The 22,055-nt window shown below is 43.6% G+C and overlaps 3 protein-coding genes across 6 annotated transcripts; 2 read left to right on the top strand and 1 right to left on the bottom strand.

The window, feature by feature from the left end:
- Positions 1-173: 173 nt before the first annotated feature.
- Positions 174-7,216, top strand: DDX5 (DEAD-box helicase 5). 4 transcript variants are annotated; one of them, XM_075720190.1, is made up of 13 exons: positions 174-256; positions 1,765-1,930; positions 2,077-2,173; positions 2,259-2,392; positions 2,520-2,585; positions 3,034-3,175; positions 3,254-3,414; positions 3,572-3,744; positions 3,926-4,036; positions 4,274-4,335; positions 4,414-4,473; positions 5,727-5,951; positions 6,543-7,216. In XM_075720190.1, the coding sequence occupies exons 1-13, from the start codon at positions 249-251 to the stop codon at positions 6,923-6,925; spliced, it is 1,788 nt and encodes a 595-aa protein (XP_075576305.1). In that variant the 5' UTR covers positions 174-248; the 3' UTR covers positions 6,926-7,216. The 4 variants fall into 4 exon arrangements, with proteins under 4 accessions (XP_075576305.1, XP_075576304.1, XP_075576302.1 ...); XM_075720189.1 differs by having other exon boundaries at positions 174-280; XM_075720187.1 differs by lacking the exon at positions 174-256 and adding an exon at positions 980-1,191.
- Positions 7,217-10,058: 2,842 nt separating this feature from the next.
- On the top strand, positions 10,059-15,990 carry POLG2 (DNA polymerase gamma 2, accessory subunit). Its single transcript, XM_075720191.1, has 8 exons — positions 10,059-10,599; positions 11,152-11,278; positions 11,427-11,532; positions 11,924-12,097; positions 13,148-13,288; positions 14,080-14,160; positions 14,772-14,872; positions 15,793-15,990. Exons 1-8 carry the CDS (start codon positions 10,059-10,061, stop codon positions 15,956-15,958), a joined length of 1,437 nt encoding a protein of 478 aa, XP_075576306.1. The 3' UTR covers positions 15,959-15,990.
- Positions 14,830-22,055, bottom strand: MILR1 (mast cell immunoglobulin like receptor 1). Its single transcript, XM_009482558.2, has 9 exons — positions 21,976-22,055; positions 21,841-21,885; positions 20,741-21,028; positions 20,129-20,413; positions 19,489-19,602; positions 19,008-19,094; positions 18,128-18,199; positions 17,718-17,777; positions 14,830-15,525 (listed from the first exon to the last, which is right to left on the bottom strand). The coding sequence occupies exons 1-8, from the start codon at positions 22,040-22,042 to the stop codon at positions 17,725-17,727; spliced, it is 1,011 nt and encodes a 336-aa protein (XP_009480833.2). The 5' UTR covers positions 22,043-22,055; the 3' UTR covers positions 14,830-15,525; positions 17,718-17,724.

Here is a 22,055-nt window from a genome sequence, read left to right as displayed (position 1 = left end):
GGCCACGCCCACTCGGGAGAGGGCGGGGATTCCGGCCAGCGCGGGCCGCTTACATAAGAGCGGGGGCGGGCTCCGCGCCTGCGTCAGCAGCCGGCTCCCAGCAGCCCCCGCGGCGCCCCATATAACCGGCATCCGGGCGGCCCGGCGCCCCACAGTCAGTGGCCCCCGCCAGCGGCGCCGGATCCCGCGCTACCTCTCGCCATCCGCTTTAAGTGACCGGGATCGTCTCGCCCACCGCAACCATCGCCATGCCCGGGTATTCCAGCGACAGGGATAGAGGGTGAGTCCGGGGGCCCGGCCGGCGCTAGCCGCCGCCAGCGTCCGGACTCTTAAAACGACTGTGGGGTTCTGGTGGTTGTTTTTTTTCTTTTTTTTTAGTCGTTTAAAATGGCGGCGAGGTGCGGGGGTTGGGCCCTGGAGCCCTTCCCCTCAGTGCTCGCCGTCTCGGGGTCTCCGGAGCTTCGCGAGGGGCGGCCGGGGAGGGGCAGTGGCTGTCGGAGCGCTGGGCGTGGGCGGCTCCGCGGGCTGGGACGGGGCTGGCTCCATCCGCCCTAGCGCAGCCCCCGCTTACGAGGGGCGCGGGTGGGGTTTTTTGGGGGGGAAAAGAGACTCGACCCCCCACTCTCCGTGGACGTACCCCCGAGTGCGGATGGTCCACGCAGAGCTCGATTCCCGCCCCCCTCCTCCCCCGTCAGCGGGGGTGGGCTGGGAGCGGCGGGCTGGCTGCAGGTTTGTGGGTCAGTGGGTTGGCCGGGCGCTTCGCCGATGCCGAAGCCTTGGGGAGCTCTCGGTAGGGCGGTTCCCTCTCCCTCCCTTCCCCCTCGCAAGGGACGGCGGCTCTGGCTGTCGCTGGCAGAAGCCGGCCGGCTCCCGCTTTGTGTTGTGTAAGCGGATGTTAATGGCCGGCCCCGCCATGCGGTGACTGAGGGGAAATCAAAATGCCGGCTGCTGCTGCTGCCTTTGTTCCTCCTCCTCCTCCCCCCGCCCAGCTCAGACTCTAAAATGGCAGCGGCTGGAAAATGTGGCGTAGACAGAAATGAGAGACAAAGGAAACAGCGCTGGCAGGAAGCAGCGGCCGCTCAGCCAGGTCCCCTCTGGGAGCGCTGTGTTGTGCTGGGAAGGATCGCTCCCAGCCTGCCCGAAATTGGGGAGCAATCGGGGCCGGGGAGGGAGCCCCACACTCGGATCCAGGTTAGCCGCCCTCGGCGCAGGGCTTAGCGTGGCTTCGGGCTGCGCCTCGGGGCTGCCAGGACAGGCTTTGGAGATGAGCCTTTGCTGAACAGAGGGACCTAACGTAAAATGCCCGGCCTCATAAAGCATCGTTATTGAGAGAAGTCTGTCTTTTGGGATACAAGGAAACGGTTTACGGGAAAGTTATCCCAAGGTTTCGTAACTGCCCCTGCCTACTTTCGGAAGGCTGATACAATGGGAGTGTCACTTGGGTGGGAAACCATTTTGATCATGGGGTAACACAAAGGTTTTAATGCCCTTACTTTGCCTGTGTTGTAATTCACCAATACACCTTTCATTTTATGGAAACGGTGAAGATATGCATTACCTTAGCTTCTGAATATCAGTTGTAGCTAGGCAGATTGTGGCATCTGCAACTGAAGTATGTTTTTTGATGTTTCGGTATCCTGCAAGTGGAGTTTATAAATCTGAATTGTAAAGTTACAGGATGGACCGCAAAGATAGCGGTTAAGTTGTATAAAAAGAGGACCAAAACATTTCTCTTAGATTCTATGTTACAATCTTCTTCTCTAGGTTTGGAGCCCCACGTTTTGGAGGAAGTAGAGGTGGACCTCTCTCTGGGAAGAAATTTGGAAACCCTGGGGAAAAACTTACAAAAAAGAAATGGAATTTAGATGAGCTGCCCAAATTCGAGAAGAACTTCTATCAAGAACATCCTGATGTAGTTAGACGTACTGTGGTATGTACTGTCCAGCTGGCGCGAAAGTAAACAAACGAGTGCAAACACACCAAGGGTCATGGGCCCCAACAGGCATGGATGGGGTAACTTAAAAGATAACTTTGGTATCAAAGCTTATTTCCAATAATGGGATTTTTGCCTTGCAGCAAGAAGTTGAACAGTACAGATCAAGCAAAGAGGTCACAGTTAGGGGCCATAACTGTCCAAAACCGATTATAAACTTCTATGAAGCTAACTTTCCTGGTAAGTGAAGACTACCATAGTGGTTGTTCTTCCAGGCTTGATTAAGACAAAGTCTAAGTTAATAAGTTTCAATTTTCTCTTCAAGCAAACGTTATGGAAGTAATTCAGAGGCAGAATTTCACTGAACCAACTGCTATTCAAGCACAAGGTTGGCCTGTTGCATTGAGTGGACTGGATATGGTTGGAGTGGCACAGACTGGATCAGGGAAAACATTGTCTGTAAGTTTGGATTGTAGCCTGGAATACTGCTGGATTTCAGCAGTGAAAGTATGTATGGCTTGGCTTAGTGCAGACTGAACGCTTCTGGGAAGAGATTGTAATGAGACTTTTCTTTTCTTCCAAACAGTACTTGTTGCCTGCTATTGTGCATATAAATCATCAGCCATTCCTGGAGCGAGGAGATGGACCTATTGTGAGTATGCCTAAATGAAAGGGGATCTTAATTTCTAGAGAATGTGGGGTTGTTTTTTTCAATTGTCCATGCTCATAAGAGTGCATAGCTGTATTGTGTTTTTCTGTATGATTAAAGTGGTTCCATGTTTTGGTAGTTTCCCAGGAACATTCCGTAAGCTCTGATTGGATTGCCCTTAAAATTGTAGAGAACAGGGTTAGATGTCCCATTTTGGAAACTGCTATCTGGTGGAAGCTAGTGATTTTCAGATATCTTGCCACACAGCATAGGTCAGTGTTTGGTGGTAACCGAGATGCTAGGTAATTTAGTTTGTTGATTTGGGCTACTTAAATCCACTTTAGTCACTCTGGCACTGAAGTAATGTGTGACAGCCTTTCCCTTTCAAACTAGTGTCAGACTAGAAGCTTCAAATAGATACTGAACTAAAAGTTGGGCATCTTATTTCTAGTGTCTTGTGCTGGCACCAACTCGTGAACTGGCTCAACAAGTGCAGCAGGTAGCTGCCGAATACAGCAGAGCATGCCGTTTGAAGTCTACATGTATTTATGGAGGTGCTCCAAAGGGACCACAAATTCGTGACTTAGAAAGAGGTATGGATAAGCCTTGGTGTGTCTCTGTGTGAGGCCATGTGAAAACTACTTCAGCTGACTTTACTGCTTTGTTTTTAGGTGTGGAAATCTGCATTGCAACACCTGGAAGACTTATAGACTTCTTAGAAGCTGGAAAGACCAATCTCAGGAGGTGTACTTACCTTGTCCTTGATGAAGCTGACAGGATGCTTGACATGGGATTTGAACCTCAGATCAGAAAAATCGTGGATCAGATAAGAGTGAGTATAAATGGTTCATGCATTTGTCTCTTACAGAAACAAGAGCCCCTATGCTCGTTAAAGCAAGGGCAGTGCAATTAACTTCAGGCTTGATTTTTTTTTTGGTTGGACATTGGACTCTATGTTGATCTTGTACTGACTTAGTCTCCTTCTCCAGCCTGACAGGCAGACTCTGATGTGGAGTGCCACATGGCCAAAGGAAGTAAGGCAGCTGGCTGAAGACTTTTTGAAAGAATATGTACACATCAACATTGGTGCATTAGAACTAAGTGCAAACCACAACATTCTTCAGATTGTGGATGTGTGTCACGATGTAGAGAAAGATGACAAGTAAGTAGTCAGTGGGGCAAAGCATTCATTAGGTTTTTAATGGTTTTAGTTTATGAACTGTGAAATTAATTTGTCACCAGTCTGAGACCACTAAAAAAGTAAAAAAAAAAATCAGGCTGGTGAAACTAAACTTGTGCAGTACAAATCAATCCCAGCTCTAACCATCATCTCTTTGTAATAGGCTTATTCGTTTGATGGAAGAAATAATGAGTGAGAAGGAAAATAAAACAATTGTTTTTGTGGAAACCAAAAGACGGTGTGATGATCTTACCAGAAAAATGCGGAGAGATGGGTGAGTCTAATAGCTTGAACATCAGTGAGCCACCCCAATAGTCTGACTGTGCTCTTGATTCTTCATGAGTGACCGCTTAACTACGTTGTCAAAACTGTCAAATACAGTGATGCCAGGTGTCAGCTAAAATGCTAAAGCTAACTCTAAAAGCTGTTTGGAATTGGCTGGTAGCCCTGTCTTTGACTAATGAAGCTACTCAAGGAATGGTCTGAGGTCAAGCAATTTCTCTATTTTCAGGTGGCCAGCAATGGGTATTCATGGTGACAAAAGTCAGCAGGAGCGTGACTGGGTTCTAAATGGTGAGCACTTTGGCAATTTCTACCAGCGTATGATCTATGTTACTTGATGAAGAAACTGATGAGTTGCTTGTGTTACAGAATTCAAACATGGAAAAGCACCAATCCTGATTGCTACAGATGTTGCATCCAGAGGTCTAGGTTAGTACAACTCATAATGCCAGTTGCCCAAAGCTATTTAAAGAAAGTCTATTGCTTTCTTTAACCTCTGCGTTTTTCTAAGTTTTCTTCACATAAAGGTGCAGTCTTTGTGGCAAGGCCTAGGCATGACAATCGGAGGACTCGAGGGGGATGGAGGACTAGTGGAAATGATCGGCTGGCTGCTTCCAGTCAAATAGAGAGGTGAAAGCTGAGAGCATTGTGTGCCAGTAATCTTCAAAAGGCAGAGATCATCCTTTAAACTACTACCCCATAAACTGTTCTCTCATGAAATAAGCAGTTTCATTCACAGTTCACTTTGCCCTGGTATTTCTCTTCTTTCCATGCTTTGCATGATTTGCCATGGTGCAGTACTGTTAGTTTTGTGCATACTGTCTGCTGTGATCTGTGGGTCTTTGAATTTCAGTGAGTTTGCTGAAATGTTGAAGAAAATAATTACAAACTGCAATGTTCAATGAAATTTTTTTTTTCAACCATGAAATGGAGAGAGCAGCTTTAAAACGTACTAAGCCTTGTACAAATTGGTGAGTACTGGCACATGAAATCTGAGAAAAAGTCCACCTCTCACTTTAGCAAGTGGGGCAGGAAAGCAATGGCTTTTCAAATGCCTTTGAAAGTCGAAGTTCCTCCACCTATACATAGTCGTCATGTCGAGACCTGCCAGAGAGAGACACATTCTCAAGTGAACCCTGGCTTCTTGGAAGCGCTTGCCTAGACGAGACACAGTGCATAAAAACAACTTGGTGACTTTGGGGGGACAGGTATGTTTTTCTTGCAGCTGCGGTTCAAAGGTCTTGGCAAGACGAGCAGTGTGGCCCCTTTTTTTTTGAGCTTCTAATGAGTGTGTATGTGAAGGACCTTGTATGTTTTTACTCTAAGGTCCTCAAATGAGCACATGAAGAGGCTGCTGTGAGCTTTAGTGGCCCTACTGCAAGAAGCATTCAGATGTCACTTGATGATTTGTAAAGGGGACTCTTGAGTTGGGAATGACAAGCAAATGCATACTCCTTTATGGTAAGGTTTTGGATCACAGGGTGGGTGATGAGACGGGAACAGACGGAGTGTGCATAACTTTCTCTTCCACAATACTCATGCAGAAATGGATAATTCTAACACTGTTCTTTGCAGCCATTATTTCCTTTAAAGTACTATTGTCTAATGTTTATCTTCGATTTGGCTGTTGTGGTGTGCAAAACTTTGTACCTTGCTTTTTGCCACACTGCAACACTTTACAGATGTGGAAGATGTGAAATTTGTCATCAATTATGACTACCCTAACTCCTCAGAGGACTATATCCACCGAATTGGACGAACTGCCCGCAGTACCAAAACAGGCACAGCATACACATTCTTTACTCCTAACAATATTAAGCAAGTAAATGACCTCATCTCTGTGCTTCGGGAGGCTAATCAAGCCATCAACCCCAAATTGCTTCAGTTGATTGAAGACAGAGGTTCAGGTAAGTACTGGTCTCGACCACAGTGCATAGCTTTCCTCTTGGAACAAAATGGAAACTCAAATGCCACCTCCAACCTCTCTCCAAAACGGATGTGGAAGGTGGTTTAGCTACCAGTTATGGTGACCTGAAAAGGTATTTATTAACACCACTAACAAAACCCAACACCCCCTCCCTCTGAATGCTCCACACTCAATGTTGTGGCCCACCTATGGCTAGTGCTGGCCAAAGATGCACTTCTGAGTGTTTGCTCTGAAATAAAACGCTTCAGGGCTCAGTTTTGTGGCCTTCTCTCATATGGCTAGGAAGGGTGGACCCAAGTGTCCTGTTGGCAAGATGAGAGTGATTTTTTTTGTCTTGACGCCACTGCCGCTTGTGTTACAGGGGAGGGCATATGACTCTGCTCAGAGGTTAGACAGCTTTCTCTATGAAAATAGTCTTCATCTATATAGTAAAAAGATCTTAACTAGGGACTCTAGTTAGATGAAGACTGCCCAGCAAGGCAAACCCCCTATATGAGCTGAACTAATCTGCTGGTATGTAAAGTGCAGCGTTTATGATACATATGTAACTATGTCTTATCTCTTTTGCTAGGTCGTTCCCGAGGTGATCGACGTGACAGATATTCTGCGGGCAAAAGGGGTGGATTTAGTAGTTTTAGAGAGAGGGAAAACTTTGAGAGAAACTATGGTGCACTAGGAAAGAGAGACTTTGGAGCAAAAACTCAAAATGGGGCCTACAGTGCCCAAAGTTTCAGTAATGGAACTCCTTTTGGAAATGGCTTTGCAGCTGCAGGCATGCAAGCCAGCTTCAGGGCTGGTAACCCTGCAGGAGCTTACCAGAATGGCTATGAGCAGCAGTACGGGAGTAACATTGCAAATATGCACAATGGCATGAACCAACAGCAGTATGCGTATCCTGCCACTGGTGCTGCTCCTATGATAGGTTACCCAATGCCGACAAGTTATTCTCAATAACTTAGTGTATTTAAATGTCTCAGTTTTTCATAATTGCTCTTTATATTGTGTGTTATCAAAACAGGATAGTTATTTAAGAAATGGGAAATGCAGAAATGACTGCAGTGCAGCAGTAATTATGGTGCACTTTTTCGCTATTTAAGTTGAATATTTCTCTACATTCCTGAAACAATTTTTAGTTTTTTGTACTAGAAAATGCAGACAGTGTTTTCAAAGTAAATGTACAGTGATTTGAAATACAGTAACAGAAGGCAGTGCATGGCCTTCCAATAAAGATATTTGAAGACCGAATTTTCTTTCAGATGGCAATTTTCTCAACACGTGCACAACTTTACATTAATGGAATGTCAAATGTTTTTATATTAAATTCTAGAAAGGTTTCTCAACTGTGTCTGACTAAACATTTAAGCTTATACAAAAAACCAGCCTTGCCTTGATTGGGCTAGATTGCTTAGCATGGCAGGCTCTGCTTCGATGGGGAAGAAAACTAACGCTGGCTTTTAAGTAACTGCTGGAAACGGTACTCTTCCTTGTCTCACTAGCATAGGGCCAGTTTTCGGAAAAGATCCACTGGAGTAATGGTATAGCTGAAAGTCTTGCTAACCGAAACTCTGCGGTGGTGTTGCTGAAGAGCTGCTACGAGCGTAGGAAGCTTTTGCAGCACCGTAACTGTTGCCTTCACAGGAGCGTATGTGCAGACTAGGCTTGAGTGTAATGTATCTACAGCTGCCAGGCCTTCTGAGTTAGCATGCAGGCTTACTATGAGCTTCAGAGAAATGGGAAGATCTTAGTATTAAAACTTCCAATTATACTTAAACTGGTATTGAGCAGTGATTTCTTTATGGAAGTGGGGGGAGGGAAGTGGGCTGTTGATCCATGAACATACTTCGTGGATGACTTTTTTTTTCCCCCCAAGACTTGTAGTACATGCAAATGACTGTAATCTCAAAGCACTGCCCATGCTGAGTGAAGCAACAGCATTTCCTTGATGAGGAGCATAACTGGAATAATATGTGATCCTGGGGTTAAAGTACGTAATGCTTCCGAGTACAGTATATTAAAATTCCAGTTAATATTGACTTTCAGTTTCTTCCTCTCACTTGTTTGTCACTAACAATGGCTAATTTCAAGTTTAACAACGCTTAACTATAGCTTCATGTATTCAAGGATGAATCTGCAAGAATCAAGGCAAGATTCTGTCTAGGTTATTTTAAACCCAAGTCAGACTATTTCTTTGACACTTCACATCTTTTTGCTAGTGTGCTTAGCTCTTGGTGATTGTTGTCATCCGAGGCTCAGCTTGTGATGTTCTTAACTGCAGCCTAATCTGCCTCTTAATTACCTATTTCTGCCTTTTCTGTGGAGTTCTATCAGTTGGCAGCACTTTTGTGACCATTCACTGTTGCTATGAGAACTTCAGCTGGAGTCCTGAAGTACTACCGCACTTTGAGTCTTAAAACTGCAGTTGGCAATGTGGAAAGAGTCTTTTTAATTGGCCTTGCGACATTCCCCTTGCCCGGTGCCGTCAGTGTTGAAGACAAGGAAGTAAATGGTTATTTAGCTTTTTAAACAGGACATGTTAATTGCCAAGTTTCCATCCAGGTCAGCTGCCTTGAAACAAAATGCATGGAAAGCTTGGGTTTGTTTTAAAAACTTTATACTAAAAAAGGTATATAGAGGAAACTTCTGGATTGTCAATTAAAATTGACAGAATGGGGTCTTTTAACAGTGATGCAAGGAACAAATGGCCTCTTCCTTCAGCTGGGAGATAGCATCAACCAGACTTGCTAAAGTGAAGCCTAGATAGGTGTTTGCAAATCACACTGGTTGAGAATGCGCTTCGGAAACTTAAGGAGGAAGTCGTGGGAAGAGATGCACCTTGTGACTCTTCAGGTTTTTCAAGGTTGTAGATTCTTGGTGGACTTAAGTATCATTATGTGGCCAAATCAGCTCCCTTTAGAAGCTGAAGTAATTTTCATCTTGAACTCAAAAGTTCTGTCTTGCTTCTAGGCATGTGATGTGGGTTACTGGAGTGCTATTTCTGAGATTATTTAATTTTATTTGAGTAAGGCATAAATTTGAAAAGCAGGACCATGTCTCTAAGTTTTTTGCCTTACTGTGTTTCCATCACCTAGGGGAAGTGTTCCCCGAGGTCTTGCTCAGTGTAAGGTGGGCACTCCTGTTAACATTTGCACATAAAATGATAAAAAACGAGCTCTAGTAAATAGCTCTGACAATAGTATCGGAGATACTCTGGTAGAATTGAGCTCATAACAAATCTGCTTTAGAAATAAAATTGTAACTAGTGGTACTTTTCCACCTAGGAGTAGCAACTCCTCCAGCTGACCCAGTGGCCTAGTACCACTTTGTCTTTAAAATTCTCGGTCTGTCCCTCCAGCCTGTGAAGCTGTGAAGTAAAGAATCAATGCTGAGGTAATTCCACTTCACTGGGATTTAACATAGGTGAATTTTTCACGACGGCCGGCTCGCAGAATGGTGCCTCCTCTCTTACGCTCCACCTTCTGGCACTGGTACAAAATGGTGATTAAGCACGTACGGAAATTTCCACTGCTCTTCGGCTCTGCCCGCTGCGATCGTGAGCAGCGTCAGCGAGCAGCGGTGCCCCGGCCCGCAGCGGGTACCGCAGTGCTGGCACTTGAGCGCCGGTGGCTTGAACTCCGCTTTCTGGTGGGAAAGCCTTTATGTCCGTTCAGACCATATAAAACAACGTACAGCCGCGCTGCTGAGATCTCTGCGCGCTTTTTCCCCTAGAACGCAACGCGTTACCGTGACACGAAGGGCAGCGGCTCTCCCTACCACGGACTCGCCCTCGTGGCCGGGAGCTCCGGCCGTGTCCGAGAGGGGAAGGGCGGCCGCTGCCTGCTGTCCCACGCAGCCTCGGCCGCCGTGGCCGCGGGCGGGCTCCCTTCAGGGCACGAAATGCCGGCGGCGGCGGCCGCGCTCGGGCCGGGGTGAGCGGCCGCCTGCGCTGGGGGCGGGGGGGGCGCCAGCGCGCATGCGCGGCCGCCGCGTTCCCGCTCGCTCCTGGCTTCCTGCGCGCGCGGGCCGTGGCGCACGCGCAGCTCCCGCGCCTCATTGTGCGCCCCCCCCCCCCCCCCGCTAGGAGGGGAAGATGGCGCTGCGCTGCCGCCCGGGGGGCCGGTGGGGCGGCCGCGCTCCCTCGGGGCGGCCTGTGCTGAGGCGGCGGCCGCCCGCCGCGGGGTTCGCGGAGCGGGCGGAGGCCGGGTCCCCGGCGCGGCCCTACGCGGCGGCCGGCGGCCATGAGGCGGCGAGCGGGGAGGAGCTGCTTGAAGTGTGCCGGCGGCGGCAGTTCCTGCGGGGCGGCGCGGAGCCGCGGCCGGCGCTGCCCTGGCGCGCCTACCTCAGCGGCTGCCACCCGGGCTTCGGGCCGCTGGGCGCGGCGCTGCGGGACAACCTGGCGGCCCAGTGGTGGGAGTCGGCGCTGGCGTTCCGGGAGCAGGTGTTCGCCGTGGATGCCCCGCTCCACGGCCCGCCCGCCGGCGCCCGGCGGGCCGAGCGGGATCTCCGGCTGCTGCGCTCGGAGGCGCTGCGCGAAGCCCTCCGGGGCAGGGGCTGCGGCCAGGAGCCGTGCGGCTCGGCTCTGGAAGAAGTGCTAGGGACCGCGGGGGTGCTTCGTGAGAGCCTGCTTCCCGGTAGGTGCCTCGCCCGTCCCCGCGGGGGTGAGGCGGGTCCCTGGGCGCCTGCTCGGCGTTTTTGTTGCTGGGAGCGAAGCAGCTGCGTCAAAGGGAATCTTCCAGTTGCCTTCAAGCGCTGGCAAAGCCAGGAAACGTGAAATTATTACTCTGCCCTTAATTGGCTTAGTGGTGGACTTGGTAGTGCTAGGTTAATGGTTGGACTGGGTGATCTTAAATGTCTCTTTCAACCTAAACAACTCGATGAAAGCTTCCTCTGTGCTCTGTGAGTTTGTGTCCTTTTCAAGGGCCTGAGCAGCATCCACGGCAAAGTGCGCATTGGATGCTTTCCCTTGTAACTGGGGGAAAGGCACATTAAAATCGCAGTTGCCAAAGTACTCGAAGGAATCGGGCTACAAGGCTACGGAGCTAATTTCTGCAAAACGTTAATGCTAGTGGGACTGCATGTACAAGCAGCATGTGTATCATATGTGCTGCATTCACTGTCAGTAGAATTAAAAATTTTAAATTTTTCCCCGTGGCTTCTAAAACTAGCGATTTGTCTTTTGACAGGTGCTTTGGCGCAATATGTTAGCTGCTTAGAATTGGTGAACAAAAGACTGCCTTGTGGCCTTGCTCAAATTGGAGTGTGCTTTCACTCTATTCCTGAAAGCGAGCAACACGACGAAAACCTTAGCAGGTAGAGTAATAGAGGGATTAATCCCTTTTCATACTTAAACCAACTGTTTGCACTTGTCTTACTGTTGGATTATTTTTGAATACTGTCTCTTGCTTTTTCCCTGTTATTTTTGAAGGAGTTAACTTGCTGACCTTGCTATTGTTTAAAGAATAGGCGAAAGGACCACGTCTTTGCTTGCATGGTTTAGCTCTCCCAGAACTGCGGGACAGTGGCTCGATTACTGGTTACGCCAGAGACTCCAATGGTGGAGAAAGGTAACGGCAGCACACCCAGGGCAATTCTTGGCCTGCTCCTTTATATCCCAAAGAGAGGGGGGGAATAGACACCCTCATCGGTTTTACGGCGTTACATTGCTTGCCTGTTCTTGTCACCAAAATACATGTATTTCTTGTGAGAAACCAAAGAACTACGTAAGGTTATGACAAGTAGTTAGGTAGTTTCCAGTGTGACTTGCAGAAAGGCAAATGGTTTGTGTTTGTAATGGATTTGAGATCAAAATGCTGTAAAACAAGGGCTGTAATTCATAAAAAAACTCATTAAAATATCTTGCTGAAAATCATAGACTTAGCTTGCATTGCAGACTTGTTTTTTGTAGTTAATACAGCATGCACAGTAGTGATTACCTCTTACATCTTTAATTTTCAGTTTGCAGTAGGCCCGTCTAACTTCAGCAGCAGTGACTTTCAGGATGAAGAAGGAAGAAGAGGATTTAATTTACATTACAGCTTTCCTTGGGGGACAGAAACAATAGAAACGTTGAAGAACCTTGGTGATACTGAACTGTTACAGATGTATCCAGGGGATAATTCGAAATTACTTGTAAGCTTTACTATATTAAAAACCTTTTTTGATGACATTGATAACGTGTGAGAGAAGTGGTTTCTTTGCTGGTCCAGTTGCTTAGCGTGTGACTATTTTTTTATTCTTTTGTTGTGAAAGCAGTACAATTGATACTCTGCAGTCAGACCTTCATTTCCAAAAGCAAATGAAATACTGTATTTTTTTATTTTTGCAAGGAGTTAATTCTTTGAAATTAGAAATTAGCTATATTGACAAGACAGCTGTTGTTAGTTGCATAGCCTTTACCTTTATCTGTGAGCAGATGTCAAGACAAACTCAGTCTGTGTTTTGCGGTGTTAAGTTCGCATCAAAAAGAACCTGTAAATGTTTTTTCTTTCCGTAGCTTGTCCAATTCCATATATGTAGAAGTATATGTGGGTTTAATGGGTTATAAACACTGCAGATGGCTTTATAGAGGTTACCACGCTCAGAAGGGGGAATGGACCAGAGGGGAACCTTTCTGTTGAATATATTGGAGAGGGACAAACTTCTAGTGAATGGCAATGTTTGGAAAGTCAGGCTGAACACTTAAAACTAGAGCAACTTGGTATTTTACCAGCAAATTGCAACCTTCTCCTCATGACAGTCCTGTCTGTTTTTCCTGGTTTTGCAGCTTATTTCTGTACAGAAGGCAGAAGACTGTAACATAACCTACAAAACTGGGTTACATAGTGGTTTCTTAGAATGTGGGGACAGATCCTTGTGGCCACTTGGGAGTAATCTACAAACCTCCAAAAGAAAATGCAGAATTTCAAGTGTATTGGCCATAGATTTAAATTTACGATTAGAGAGGCAGGACAAGAAAAGAATCCCATCCTGCTCTGAGCTTCTGCTTTCCCCAGTGTTATGATCTTATCTAGTTACTGTTACGCTTGGTGGTAACTTAAAATACAATCAGACATATATTTTAAAATGTAATAAGGGTAAGGGTGCTTGAGCCTCAATGCCTTGTTATACATTTAAAGTAAACAAAAGGCCCTTTGAGACATTATTTGAGGTATCCCTTTGTGGCTTTTTTTTCCTCTTCAGGGCCGAGATGGAAGGAAGAATGTTATTCCTCATGTTCTGTCTGTGAGTGGAAATCTGGACCGAGGAGCGTTAGCGTATCTCTTTGATTCTCTACAGCTAGCTGAGAATCCATTAACAAAAAAGAAAAATTCACAGAGAAAGGTAACTTTGTGTAGAAAGTGTAAGGAAGAATGGATGATGGAAGGCAGGGGCAGGTCTAAGTACAAAACCCTCTATTCCCTTCCCCAACAGAACACTTTTCACTGGCAGCCATAGGCTGGCCCCATGGGACTGCCTCTGTGGTCCTTTTCACCCACATAAGCAATTTTTCTCTCCTCCTGCGGTCCCCTTTTCTGTCGTACCTTCTCTCTGATGAGAAGGTAGGCTCTTGCCATGCAACTGATGAAGGAGTTAAGAGGAATTGGAATGTGGCTGCTGTGTGTGGGAAGGAGGAGTTTGTCTCTTCTGGAAGGTTGCTGGTTGTAGGAAGGTTGCTGGTTGTAGGCGGTAGTGGGGCATTTCCCCAAAGACCGTCATTATTCCCACTTTCACCCTCGTTTTCTGGAGTTAGAGTGCTAGCTTTCAGACGGCACTTGTTAATCAAGCAGCCGTTTGGTCTTGAAGAACGGGCAGTAGACTGGATGGTGGCTGGCTGCTGGGCTGTCCCTGATCACTCTGGCTCCATCAAAGGTGATGGAGCTCTGCTAACAAAAATTCATCTCTCTTCCAGGGCTCAGCCAAAAGGGAATAATTTCCGCCATGCTAACCTAGCTGGCATGTGTGCTAGTTACATGAAATAAAGCTTGCTTCTAATTCAGGATTTTGTGTTACGAGAAAATTTTGCATGTTTAGAACCTTAATTTCAGTGAAAAAAAATTTAACGTTTCCTAGGTGTGTTTAGAATTTCACACTAAATACACTTAGTAATGTGTTGCTTTTTGTAAAATTATTAGGTACTTAAGCTTCATCCTTGTTTAGCACCTCTTAAAGTGGCCTTGGACGTAGGAAAAGGTCCAACAACAGAGCTGAGACAGGTGCGTTGTAAGGAAGTATTTTAATTTTGAGCATTGCCTTTCCATGTAATATTCTGTTACAATTCAGGCACTGTTTACGTTAGGGAAATTCGTGCTGCTGCTTTGATTCTTGGAAATTCGTGGTTGTACAGATTTCACACTGCTTCTGCTATGCAGCTTGTTAGTCACAGCTGAAGGAGTACACTGCAGACAGTCGGTAGTAGGCGCCTTCCTTGCATTAACACACTGTTTCTGGTACTACTAACAGAGTTGATACTTGTTCCATGCAAAATTAAGGAAAATAAATAAGACAGTCCTTCTTAGCTTCTTAATCTTTCAGAATTATTTTAACGCATGGGTCACGTCTTCAGAAGGATTTTTAAAAAGTTTTTATTTAAGTCAGTTATTAAGCCAGTCCCCACAGGAGGGAGGAAACTTACACTGGCATGTTTTTAAATAGAAATGGAGATTTAATTGCCAGGCTGCTTTCTACTTTGAGATTATTTCAGCCAGAAAATTAACACCAGCTAGGAATGCTGATACCACACATACTAGAGTTTTAATGGTTTGTTTGTATAGGATTTCAAAGCCTCAAAGTCTGTCTTTTAACTTTTGTTTTTAAATAAACACAGGTTTGTCAAGGATTGTTCAATGAACTGTCAGAAAATAGAATTTCTGTATGGCCGGGTTATCTTGAAACCGTGCAGGTATCTCTGGAACAGCTTTATGCAAAGTAAGGAGAAACAGTCTTTTGTAAATTAAACTATGAAGGTGAAAGATGACTTTCTGTGGACTAGCGAAAATATGAAATATGCCTGTTTTCAGTAAGAAGTCACCGAGTGCAGTAACCACGTGGCTGAAGGCATGTATCCCGAACTATAAACTTGGATTCAATTAGTTTTATTACAAAGAGCAATATCAGATAGTTCATTTTTAAAATTAAGTGAAGTATAAGCCTTTCATGTGTTATTGTTGTTTCTCTGGAACTGTGAAATGCCTTTTAGAGACTCTCCTATTGAAAATAAATTTCTTAAGATGAGTCATAAGCTTGCAGAACTGTTTCCCGCCCTCACCCCTATTTTTGCATCTGGACTGGTTCTGTGTTTCATTCTTAAGTACTGTTTCAAACAGCACACCGTGTCTAGTCTTGAACTTAAAAGTTCTTCCAAGTCTGGAACCATTACTGTTAGCGCTCATGACGGAATTATTTGTGCAGATAAAAACTACTATCCCAGTTGAGGGCTTCATATACGATTTGTTGATCAGGAGTGAATTTTGAGTGTATCGCTGGTCATGTCAATGGATCTTGAGCATATTGATGAATACTTTTTCCCGAGAGAGAATAAATACGACTGTTCTGTGCAGTAGTCTTCAAAGTTAGTCTGGCTATTAAAGAACAGAAGAAACATATATTCTGCTTCTACAAAAATACTCTTATAATCGGTCACCAAATAACATTCTTTTTATGTACTAAAGTAACTAAATAAAGAAATGTAATCAGGAAAGCAAGGAACAGCAACAAGAAAACTGGCGTCTTCATGCTGGACTTGGTGCAGTATAGCAAAAATATTTACAGTTATGGTCATGTGTACATAACTTATCTGAATTTTTTGTGCACCAAAAGTGGTAACAGGTGCACTCTTTTCTTTGCAGGTACGATGAGATGAGCGTTCTCTTCACGGTCTTGATAACTGATGCCACTCTAGAGAATGGAGTGGTCCAGCTGAGAAGCAGAGACACCACCATGAAGGAAATGATGCACATTTCTAGGCTGAAGGACTTTTTTACTAAGTATGTAACATCAGCCAAAAATGTGTAAACTTCAGTTTGTTGAATAAAAGGCATTTCTTAAACATCTGTGCCTGAACTGGCTTCTACGGTGTCATGGACTCGGGTGTCTTCTCTGCAAATAGTTCTGCTAAAACTTGGTGGTGCGTCTGTTTTCTGTCAAATCTAGACCACCTAGGTCTTCCAGGTTATCTTGAAAAGAGAGAAGAGACAAACTTGTCCCTCGTTAGCAGGGCTAACTATATTCTCTTTCACGTCTTCAGTTTTACTATCTTATTGAAAATACTCCATTCTAACCTAAAAATCCGTCTCTCATCTGTGTATTGCTGACACAGTTACGGTCTCTGGTGGAAAATGGTATTTTATATAAGACTATCCAAATCTTTAATAACATCAGTGAGTATCTTTGTACTATCTGTTTGTAGGAATGTATTTTAATCACATGGCCTCAGTTCTTCAACATTTAAGCTACTTCATCTTACACTTGATACACATGAAAATCAGAAATACATTATCAAGAGTAATGGAGAAAGTAGATGAAACAAATTGTAAACAGTTTTTGACCAGCATTTTTGTGGACAAAAAAATATCTGTACATAGAAAATGGTGGAAGATGACTAATGTATGATCATATTTATCGTGTACCTAAGCATTGTAGTCAAATTTGGGTACAAGAGTTTGCATAGATACAAAATTGAGTGATTCTGATCTGTAGATTTTCTATGCACGTACAACTTAAGTCACTGTATAAAGTGCTTTAAGGTGATGCAACGATGCATGCAGCCACTGATAGTCATCAATGTCATGAAACACAAGAACTTGCCTTCAAAATTTCTTCTATTAACATGGTGCTTATTTAACTATAAATGGGTTGTTTGTAACAATAATATTAATTTCTGTGTAGCGTAATTATGCTAGATATAATGCAAGGTTAGCATAGTGTCGCTGTGTGACTTACTGAACTCATGGAATTCTACGTAAGCTGGCTATGGAATGACATTAGAACAACCCAGAAACATGTGAGAAATGGCCTATAGCAGGATGCAGAATTTGTGTTGGAGTTAACTGTCCCAAAAGTTGATTTCTAGCATCGTGTCCCTACTCTGAGAGCTGAAGTAATGCTGAACTGAGAAATGGCCATCCTTGCTGCTAGGTAGCAGCAGGTACAAAGGCCAAATACGGATCCTGTAGTGTGTGCCTAAGAGGACAACACAGTTGTTTGTTTGGTTTGTTGGGGTTTTTTGGGTTTTTTGTTTTGTTTTTTTTTTTTTAACTTGACTAAAGCCTTTTGGTTATCTTACGTTTGCATACAATCCAGTTTCTATTTCAGGAGAATTGTTAAGTGTACAGGAACTTGGGCCTGGGTGAAAGCTTTACATCATTTATTCCTTTCTGTTTATTCATCAGATGCATGTAATGCCGGACTATAATTGTGTCCAGCAGGATCTTACCTGACAGTGATGGCATTGGTTTGGTTTGGGTTTTTTATGGTGCTGTTCGGGTAAAAAGCTGCTGTTTGTCTAATGGGATTGCTGTTTGGGTCTTTGTTAGTTCCAATTTTTATCCGTTCTGCTGCTTCCTTTAAGTTGAAGTCCCTAGAGATTATGACTTGGGGATTTTGCTTGCTAGTAGAGAACAAGTTATAGTGCCTGTCCACAAAATAATTAGGCCAGGAAACTAGTATCTAAAGATCATCTCTTTCTGTGCAGACTTGGCGGTACTTATGACGTCTGAGGACTGAAAGATTCTTTAAAAATACATGGTTAAGTTAATCACAAGAGAGATCTTACCTTATACTCAATCTCTGATGTGGACCTTTGAATAGACTGTAGCACATGCACTCTTCTCTGCTAAAAGCCAGAAAAACATAATTCATAATTGCTTTTTTTGGTACAGATACACAACAGAAAAATTAGTATTTCATAGCAACTTGGTCACTAATAACATCTCCTGCATGGTTTCATAATGAGACTGTTGTAATTTTTGGGTCACAGGGTGGTGATAGGCTTTTTGTTTGGGGGTTTTTGTTTGCTTTTTTCCCCCTCAAAAGAGTCTTAAAGTTATTTTTATTTCTTCATACTAAGTAAGCAATTTCAGTATGTAACTGCTACTATCTAAACCCTGCCTCCCCCCAGCAAAATCCTCAATAAACGTATTTGTGCACATCAGATGTTCCAATATTATAGCTTGAGGTGTTCACCTTTTTCATCTTCTCTTCCAGTTACAGAAAAGACAGAAAAGTTGACGTATTCTTCTTCTGGTTTAACAAGCTCTGGATTAAAGATGATGAACAGCAGTTAACTCAATTACAAGAGACTGAGCAGATTTTTTTTTTTTTTTTTTTTTAATAATCTTGAAACAAAGCAGCGAGATTCCATGTTGAATATAAATCTACCATGCTTTCTGTAGCGTTCATGGGCCTTATTGGAGCTATGGTCACTGTCCTTGCAGGCTTTGTGGGTAGAATGCTGATTGCTATCTGGCATGAGCAGCTGCACAGAGCACGGAGCTAACACAGCAGAGCAGCTAGAATTCTGTCCACTGTATGAACAGGAAGCAGATGCGTTTGGAGAGAATGATTCCATTTTTGATATTTAGAAACAGGAAACATAATACCTTTCGCTGTTCGTTTGTTTTGGGGGTTTCTTTTTCCCGTGACAATACTGACATTCATGTATAAGGCAAAGGCAGAAAACTGCAAGATAAGAGCATCGTGGCTTTCATGTAATGTCTTCACTACTGTGTATTTTCTGCAACTGAAGTAGTACAATGCCTTACCATAGGTCAGTTGCTTTGTTGTCTAGCATTACTTCATCGTTTCAGTTTGAACTGACTTTGAGTCTTGTCAAAGTTAAGAAACATGGAATAAAGAGCTATTGCGTACTGAACAATTTTGAACAGAATGCAGGAGCTACGTAAGTTTTGTTTTGCTACAGCTTGCATATAACCCACTTTTGCCTGCTGCTTTTGCAGTACCTGAAGGAATTTGCCCATACTAGCTGCAACTAGTATAACGGCGTTCTTCAACCAAACTCCCACCAGTAAGTTCCATGACTGCATGGGGAGTAAGGTGAACTTACCAATCTCTGTGTACAAGACGTCGTTTTCAGCCTCTTCATTTATTGTTGAAGTAAGGCCAGTTGAGGACCTAGTAGACTTAATTTTTTCTGCAAATCGTAAAAGAAAAACAAATACATGCCTATATACGTATATCACTTTTTCTTATTTTCATGATAAAAGATACTCCTTAACCAAGGGCATTTTTAATAGACTTGCCTTTCTTTACTAAGAACAATGAGGTCCAATTCCTTCCAACATTTTTGTGTATTAAATTTAGAATTTTTTTGCTTCCCCCATCCCAGAGCTGCCATCTAAAACATAGCTCAGAGATCTTGCCTTGTCAATGCCTTGTTAAGTTGCCTATGCTGGTTAAAGGACTTGACAACATCCTAAAATACCAGGAGCATAACTCTACTTGTAACATGATGTTTACACACTAAAATGTATTGACAACGTAAATTAGCATCTCTGGTAAATGAAACAGATGTTCAAATAACTCACTTGCTTTATATGAAGGAATTATGAAAAATGGAATTGCCAGAGCAAATCCTATTATGAATAGTAGCAAGATCAGCCCAAGAGAAATGATCAAAGGTTGAGAATGGCTTCTCTCTTCTGCCAAAAAGAAAAAAAAAAAAGTGTTTATGCAATGAAATGTTGTTTCATATTCTAAGTATTTTCTGTAAATTAAAATCAAGGCTTTGCATTTCTTTCAGCTTTTGGATTAACTGTGGTTAACGTAACAACTCAGCAGAGTCCCAAGTGCACACTGCCACAGCAGAAGGAAGGGAGCTTGCTGTTGCCAGTAGACTCTCTCTTCTGTAGGACCAGAGAGAAAAAATAAACTGGACTCTCCCCAAGGTGGAGCAAGCTGGACCAGGGCTCTCTTGTAAAAGTGAATCTTTTACAGTCAACCTTCATGGTCACTTCAACTTCTACTACTATCTAGGCTGCATGGAATCTCTATCTTTTTGCATTAATTTTTAAAAAAATAAAATTAATTTTTCATTGTAAAAAAATTGTATTTTGAACATTACATTGCAGGCACAAAATTTCTGGCTAAACTCGCATTGTTACAACATCCTGAATTTTGTGTGGTCCCTGTTTATCAACAGCGGTGAACAGTTTCACGCACACATACCTGCTAATGTAAAGTTGAAACTGTTGCTGTATTTTGTATTATTACAACAGCTATTTTCAGCTCTGCATTTATAGGTTCCAAAGTCACTAGAGGAATTGATAAATAGAAAAATCACAGCTGCTTTGCTCTTCTGCATCTTCACTGGCTGAGAGATCGTTTGTCTTCCTTTGAAGAATATGTATGTGATAGGAAGAGAGCCGTTCTCTGAGAGACAAGACAGGGTAACGTTCTGGCCTTTCTTTGCTTGAGAGGTGGGTGAGCTCAGCACTGGTTTGGAAATTGGCTCTGTAAAAAGAAAACTGAAGAGACTGTATCACTGAGTACATGACAAGCTCCAAAGCAAGGCTCAGAGTTAAGCATTGGCAAATGAGATGGGCATCAAGGACAGAGGGCTCAGTGAGCCAGATCAGAATAGCACTGCTGACTCGTAAGAAAATAACAGCCATTTGCAGTAAAGTTCAGCTCCGCAATCAAGGCAGGTGAACGCTGCAGTCCAAACCAGTACCTGCTGCTGCCAAACCCCTGACTCCTGCTGCTGCAGATACCTTGCATCAGACATGGCTGCGTGCCCCTAAAATAAAACGTGCGGAGAAGGTATGCAGCAAGACATACCTATAAGGGTGAAGTTGAGACTCTTGCTGTATTTCCCACTGCGGGAGATGTTATTCTCAGCTTTGCATTTGTATTCACCCACGTCACCGGCAGATTTAATAGTCAAGTTAAATAAACCGGGGGTCAAGTCTGGCCTATGCAAACTGGATACCTTCTGATTGCACTTAAACAATGTGTATCTGACAGGTGGGGATCCGGAGTCTGAGCTGCAGGAGAGGGTCACGTTCTGGTTCATCACCACGTTCAAAGTCCCCTGAACAGCTGTGAGGCTGGGATTGGACAGCATCTCTGGAAAGAAGAAACTTCTGGGTGAGTTCACTGCACCTATCACCCAAGAAACTCTCAGATTTTTTCCCAAAATATGTCGAGGACCAGGCTATACTTATTTCTGTTGAAAGAGGGGGTAGCAGGCAACACAACTTTGTATTTTTCAAAATCAGTATGGAGCTTCAAACACTTGACGAAAAATGCATGTCTTCATACAAAAGAGAGCATATACACACAAAGGCAACAGATCTATCCAGATGAACCAACAACAGCAGCAACTACAGCAGCGATGAAAATAATATACGTATAAAAGATAAAGATAAATATTATGGGGTGTTAATTGTAGGAGAAAGTAACCTTACATGCTAGTTGAGAGGAAGCATGGGAACCTTAAAGTAAAAGCAGTATTATATTTGTGGTCATATGTAAACAGGCAGAATTAACCTTGTGTAAGTAGGTTGACATTTTTAATAGTAGCAGCAGGAGCCTTGACATTCTATCAAATTAGTTTGCTTGTATGAGATCACAAATAAATTTGTGATAAAAACTTGTAATGTCTTTCAATAGAAAATGGTAATAAACTAGTCATGACAGATAAATTATGATACTTCTAGAGGGGAAAAATATGTTTTAACAAAGCGATTTTGACTGTACATACAAGTCAGCAAAGAGAGAGTTAACTTTGTATAGGAACTTGTAAACTGCCTCACTGCACAGACAGGGGCAAAAGATTTAATTTTACATGAAGGTTTTGGACATTTTTAAATATCTCCCCCATTTTTTTGTTAACAGTCAATTTCAGCACATACCTCAAAAAGAAAAAGAGAACCTACCTTTGCTATTTGCAGTAGTTTTCTGAATCTGCTGAGACATTTGAACTAAGAGAAGAAAAGAAAGCTTTCAGACAAGAAACAATGGTTCTTCTTTAGAAAGATTTGTAACATGCAAGAAGTATGTCCTTGGCTTACGGTAGGAAAACAGCAGAATTGTGAGAAAAACCATTTTCTTGATACCAAGCAAGACAGCTGGTGGCATTACAGCAATGAGG

Source organism: Pelecanus crispus, chromosome 12 (genome assembly GCF_030463565.1).
Source record: "Pelecanus crispus isolate bPelCri1 chromosome 12, bPelCri1.pri, whole genome shotgun sequence".
Classification (NCBI taxonomy): domain Eukaryota; kingdom Metazoa; phylum Chordata; class Aves; order Pelecaniformes; family Pelecanidae; genus Pelecanus; species Pelecanus crispus.
This window is presented reverse-complemented; position numbering and strand designations above follow the sequence as displayed.

Excerpts from the sequence above, each read along its gene's own strand:
- DDX5 (XM_075720187.1), top strand. The coding sequence starts at position 1,037 with ATGAGAGACAAAGGAAACAGCGCTGGCAGGAAGCAGCGGCCGCTCAGC. Across the intron at positions 3,415-3,571 it reads AAATCGTGGATCAGATAAGA|CCTGACAGGCAGACTCTGAT; the intron begins GTGAGTATAAAT and ends CTCCTTCTCCAG. Across the intron at positions 5,952-6,542 it reads GATTGAAGACAGAGGTTCAG|GTCGTTCCCGAGGTGATCGA; the intron begins GTAAGTACTGGT and ends CTCTTTTGCTAG.
- POLG2 (XM_075720191.1), top strand. The coding sequence starts at position 10,059 with ATGGCGCTGCGCTGCCGCCCGGGGGGCCGGTGGGGCGGCCGCGCTCCC. Across the intron at positions 11,279-11,426 it reads CACGACGAAAACCTTAGCAG|AATAGGCGAAAGGACCACGT; the intron begins GTAGAGTAATAG and ends TATTGTTTAAAG. Across the intron at positions 12,098-13,147 it reads GGGATAATTCGAAATTACTT|GGCCGAGATGGAAGGAAGAA; the intron begins GTAAGCTTTACT and ends TTTCCTCTTCAG.
- MILR1 (XM_009482558.2), bottom strand. The coding sequence starts at position 22,042 with ATGCCACCAGCTGTCTTGCTTGGTATCAAGAAAATGGTTTTTCTCACA. Across the intron at positions 20,414-20,740 it reads TCTCAACTTCACCCTTATAG|AGCCAATTTCCAAACCAGTG; the intron begins GTATGTCTTGCT and ends TTCTTTTTACAG. Across the intron at positions 19,603-20,128 it reads TTTCAACTTTACATTAGCAG|AAGAGAGAAGCCATTCTCAA; the intron begins GTATGTGTGCGT and ends TCTTTTTGGCAG.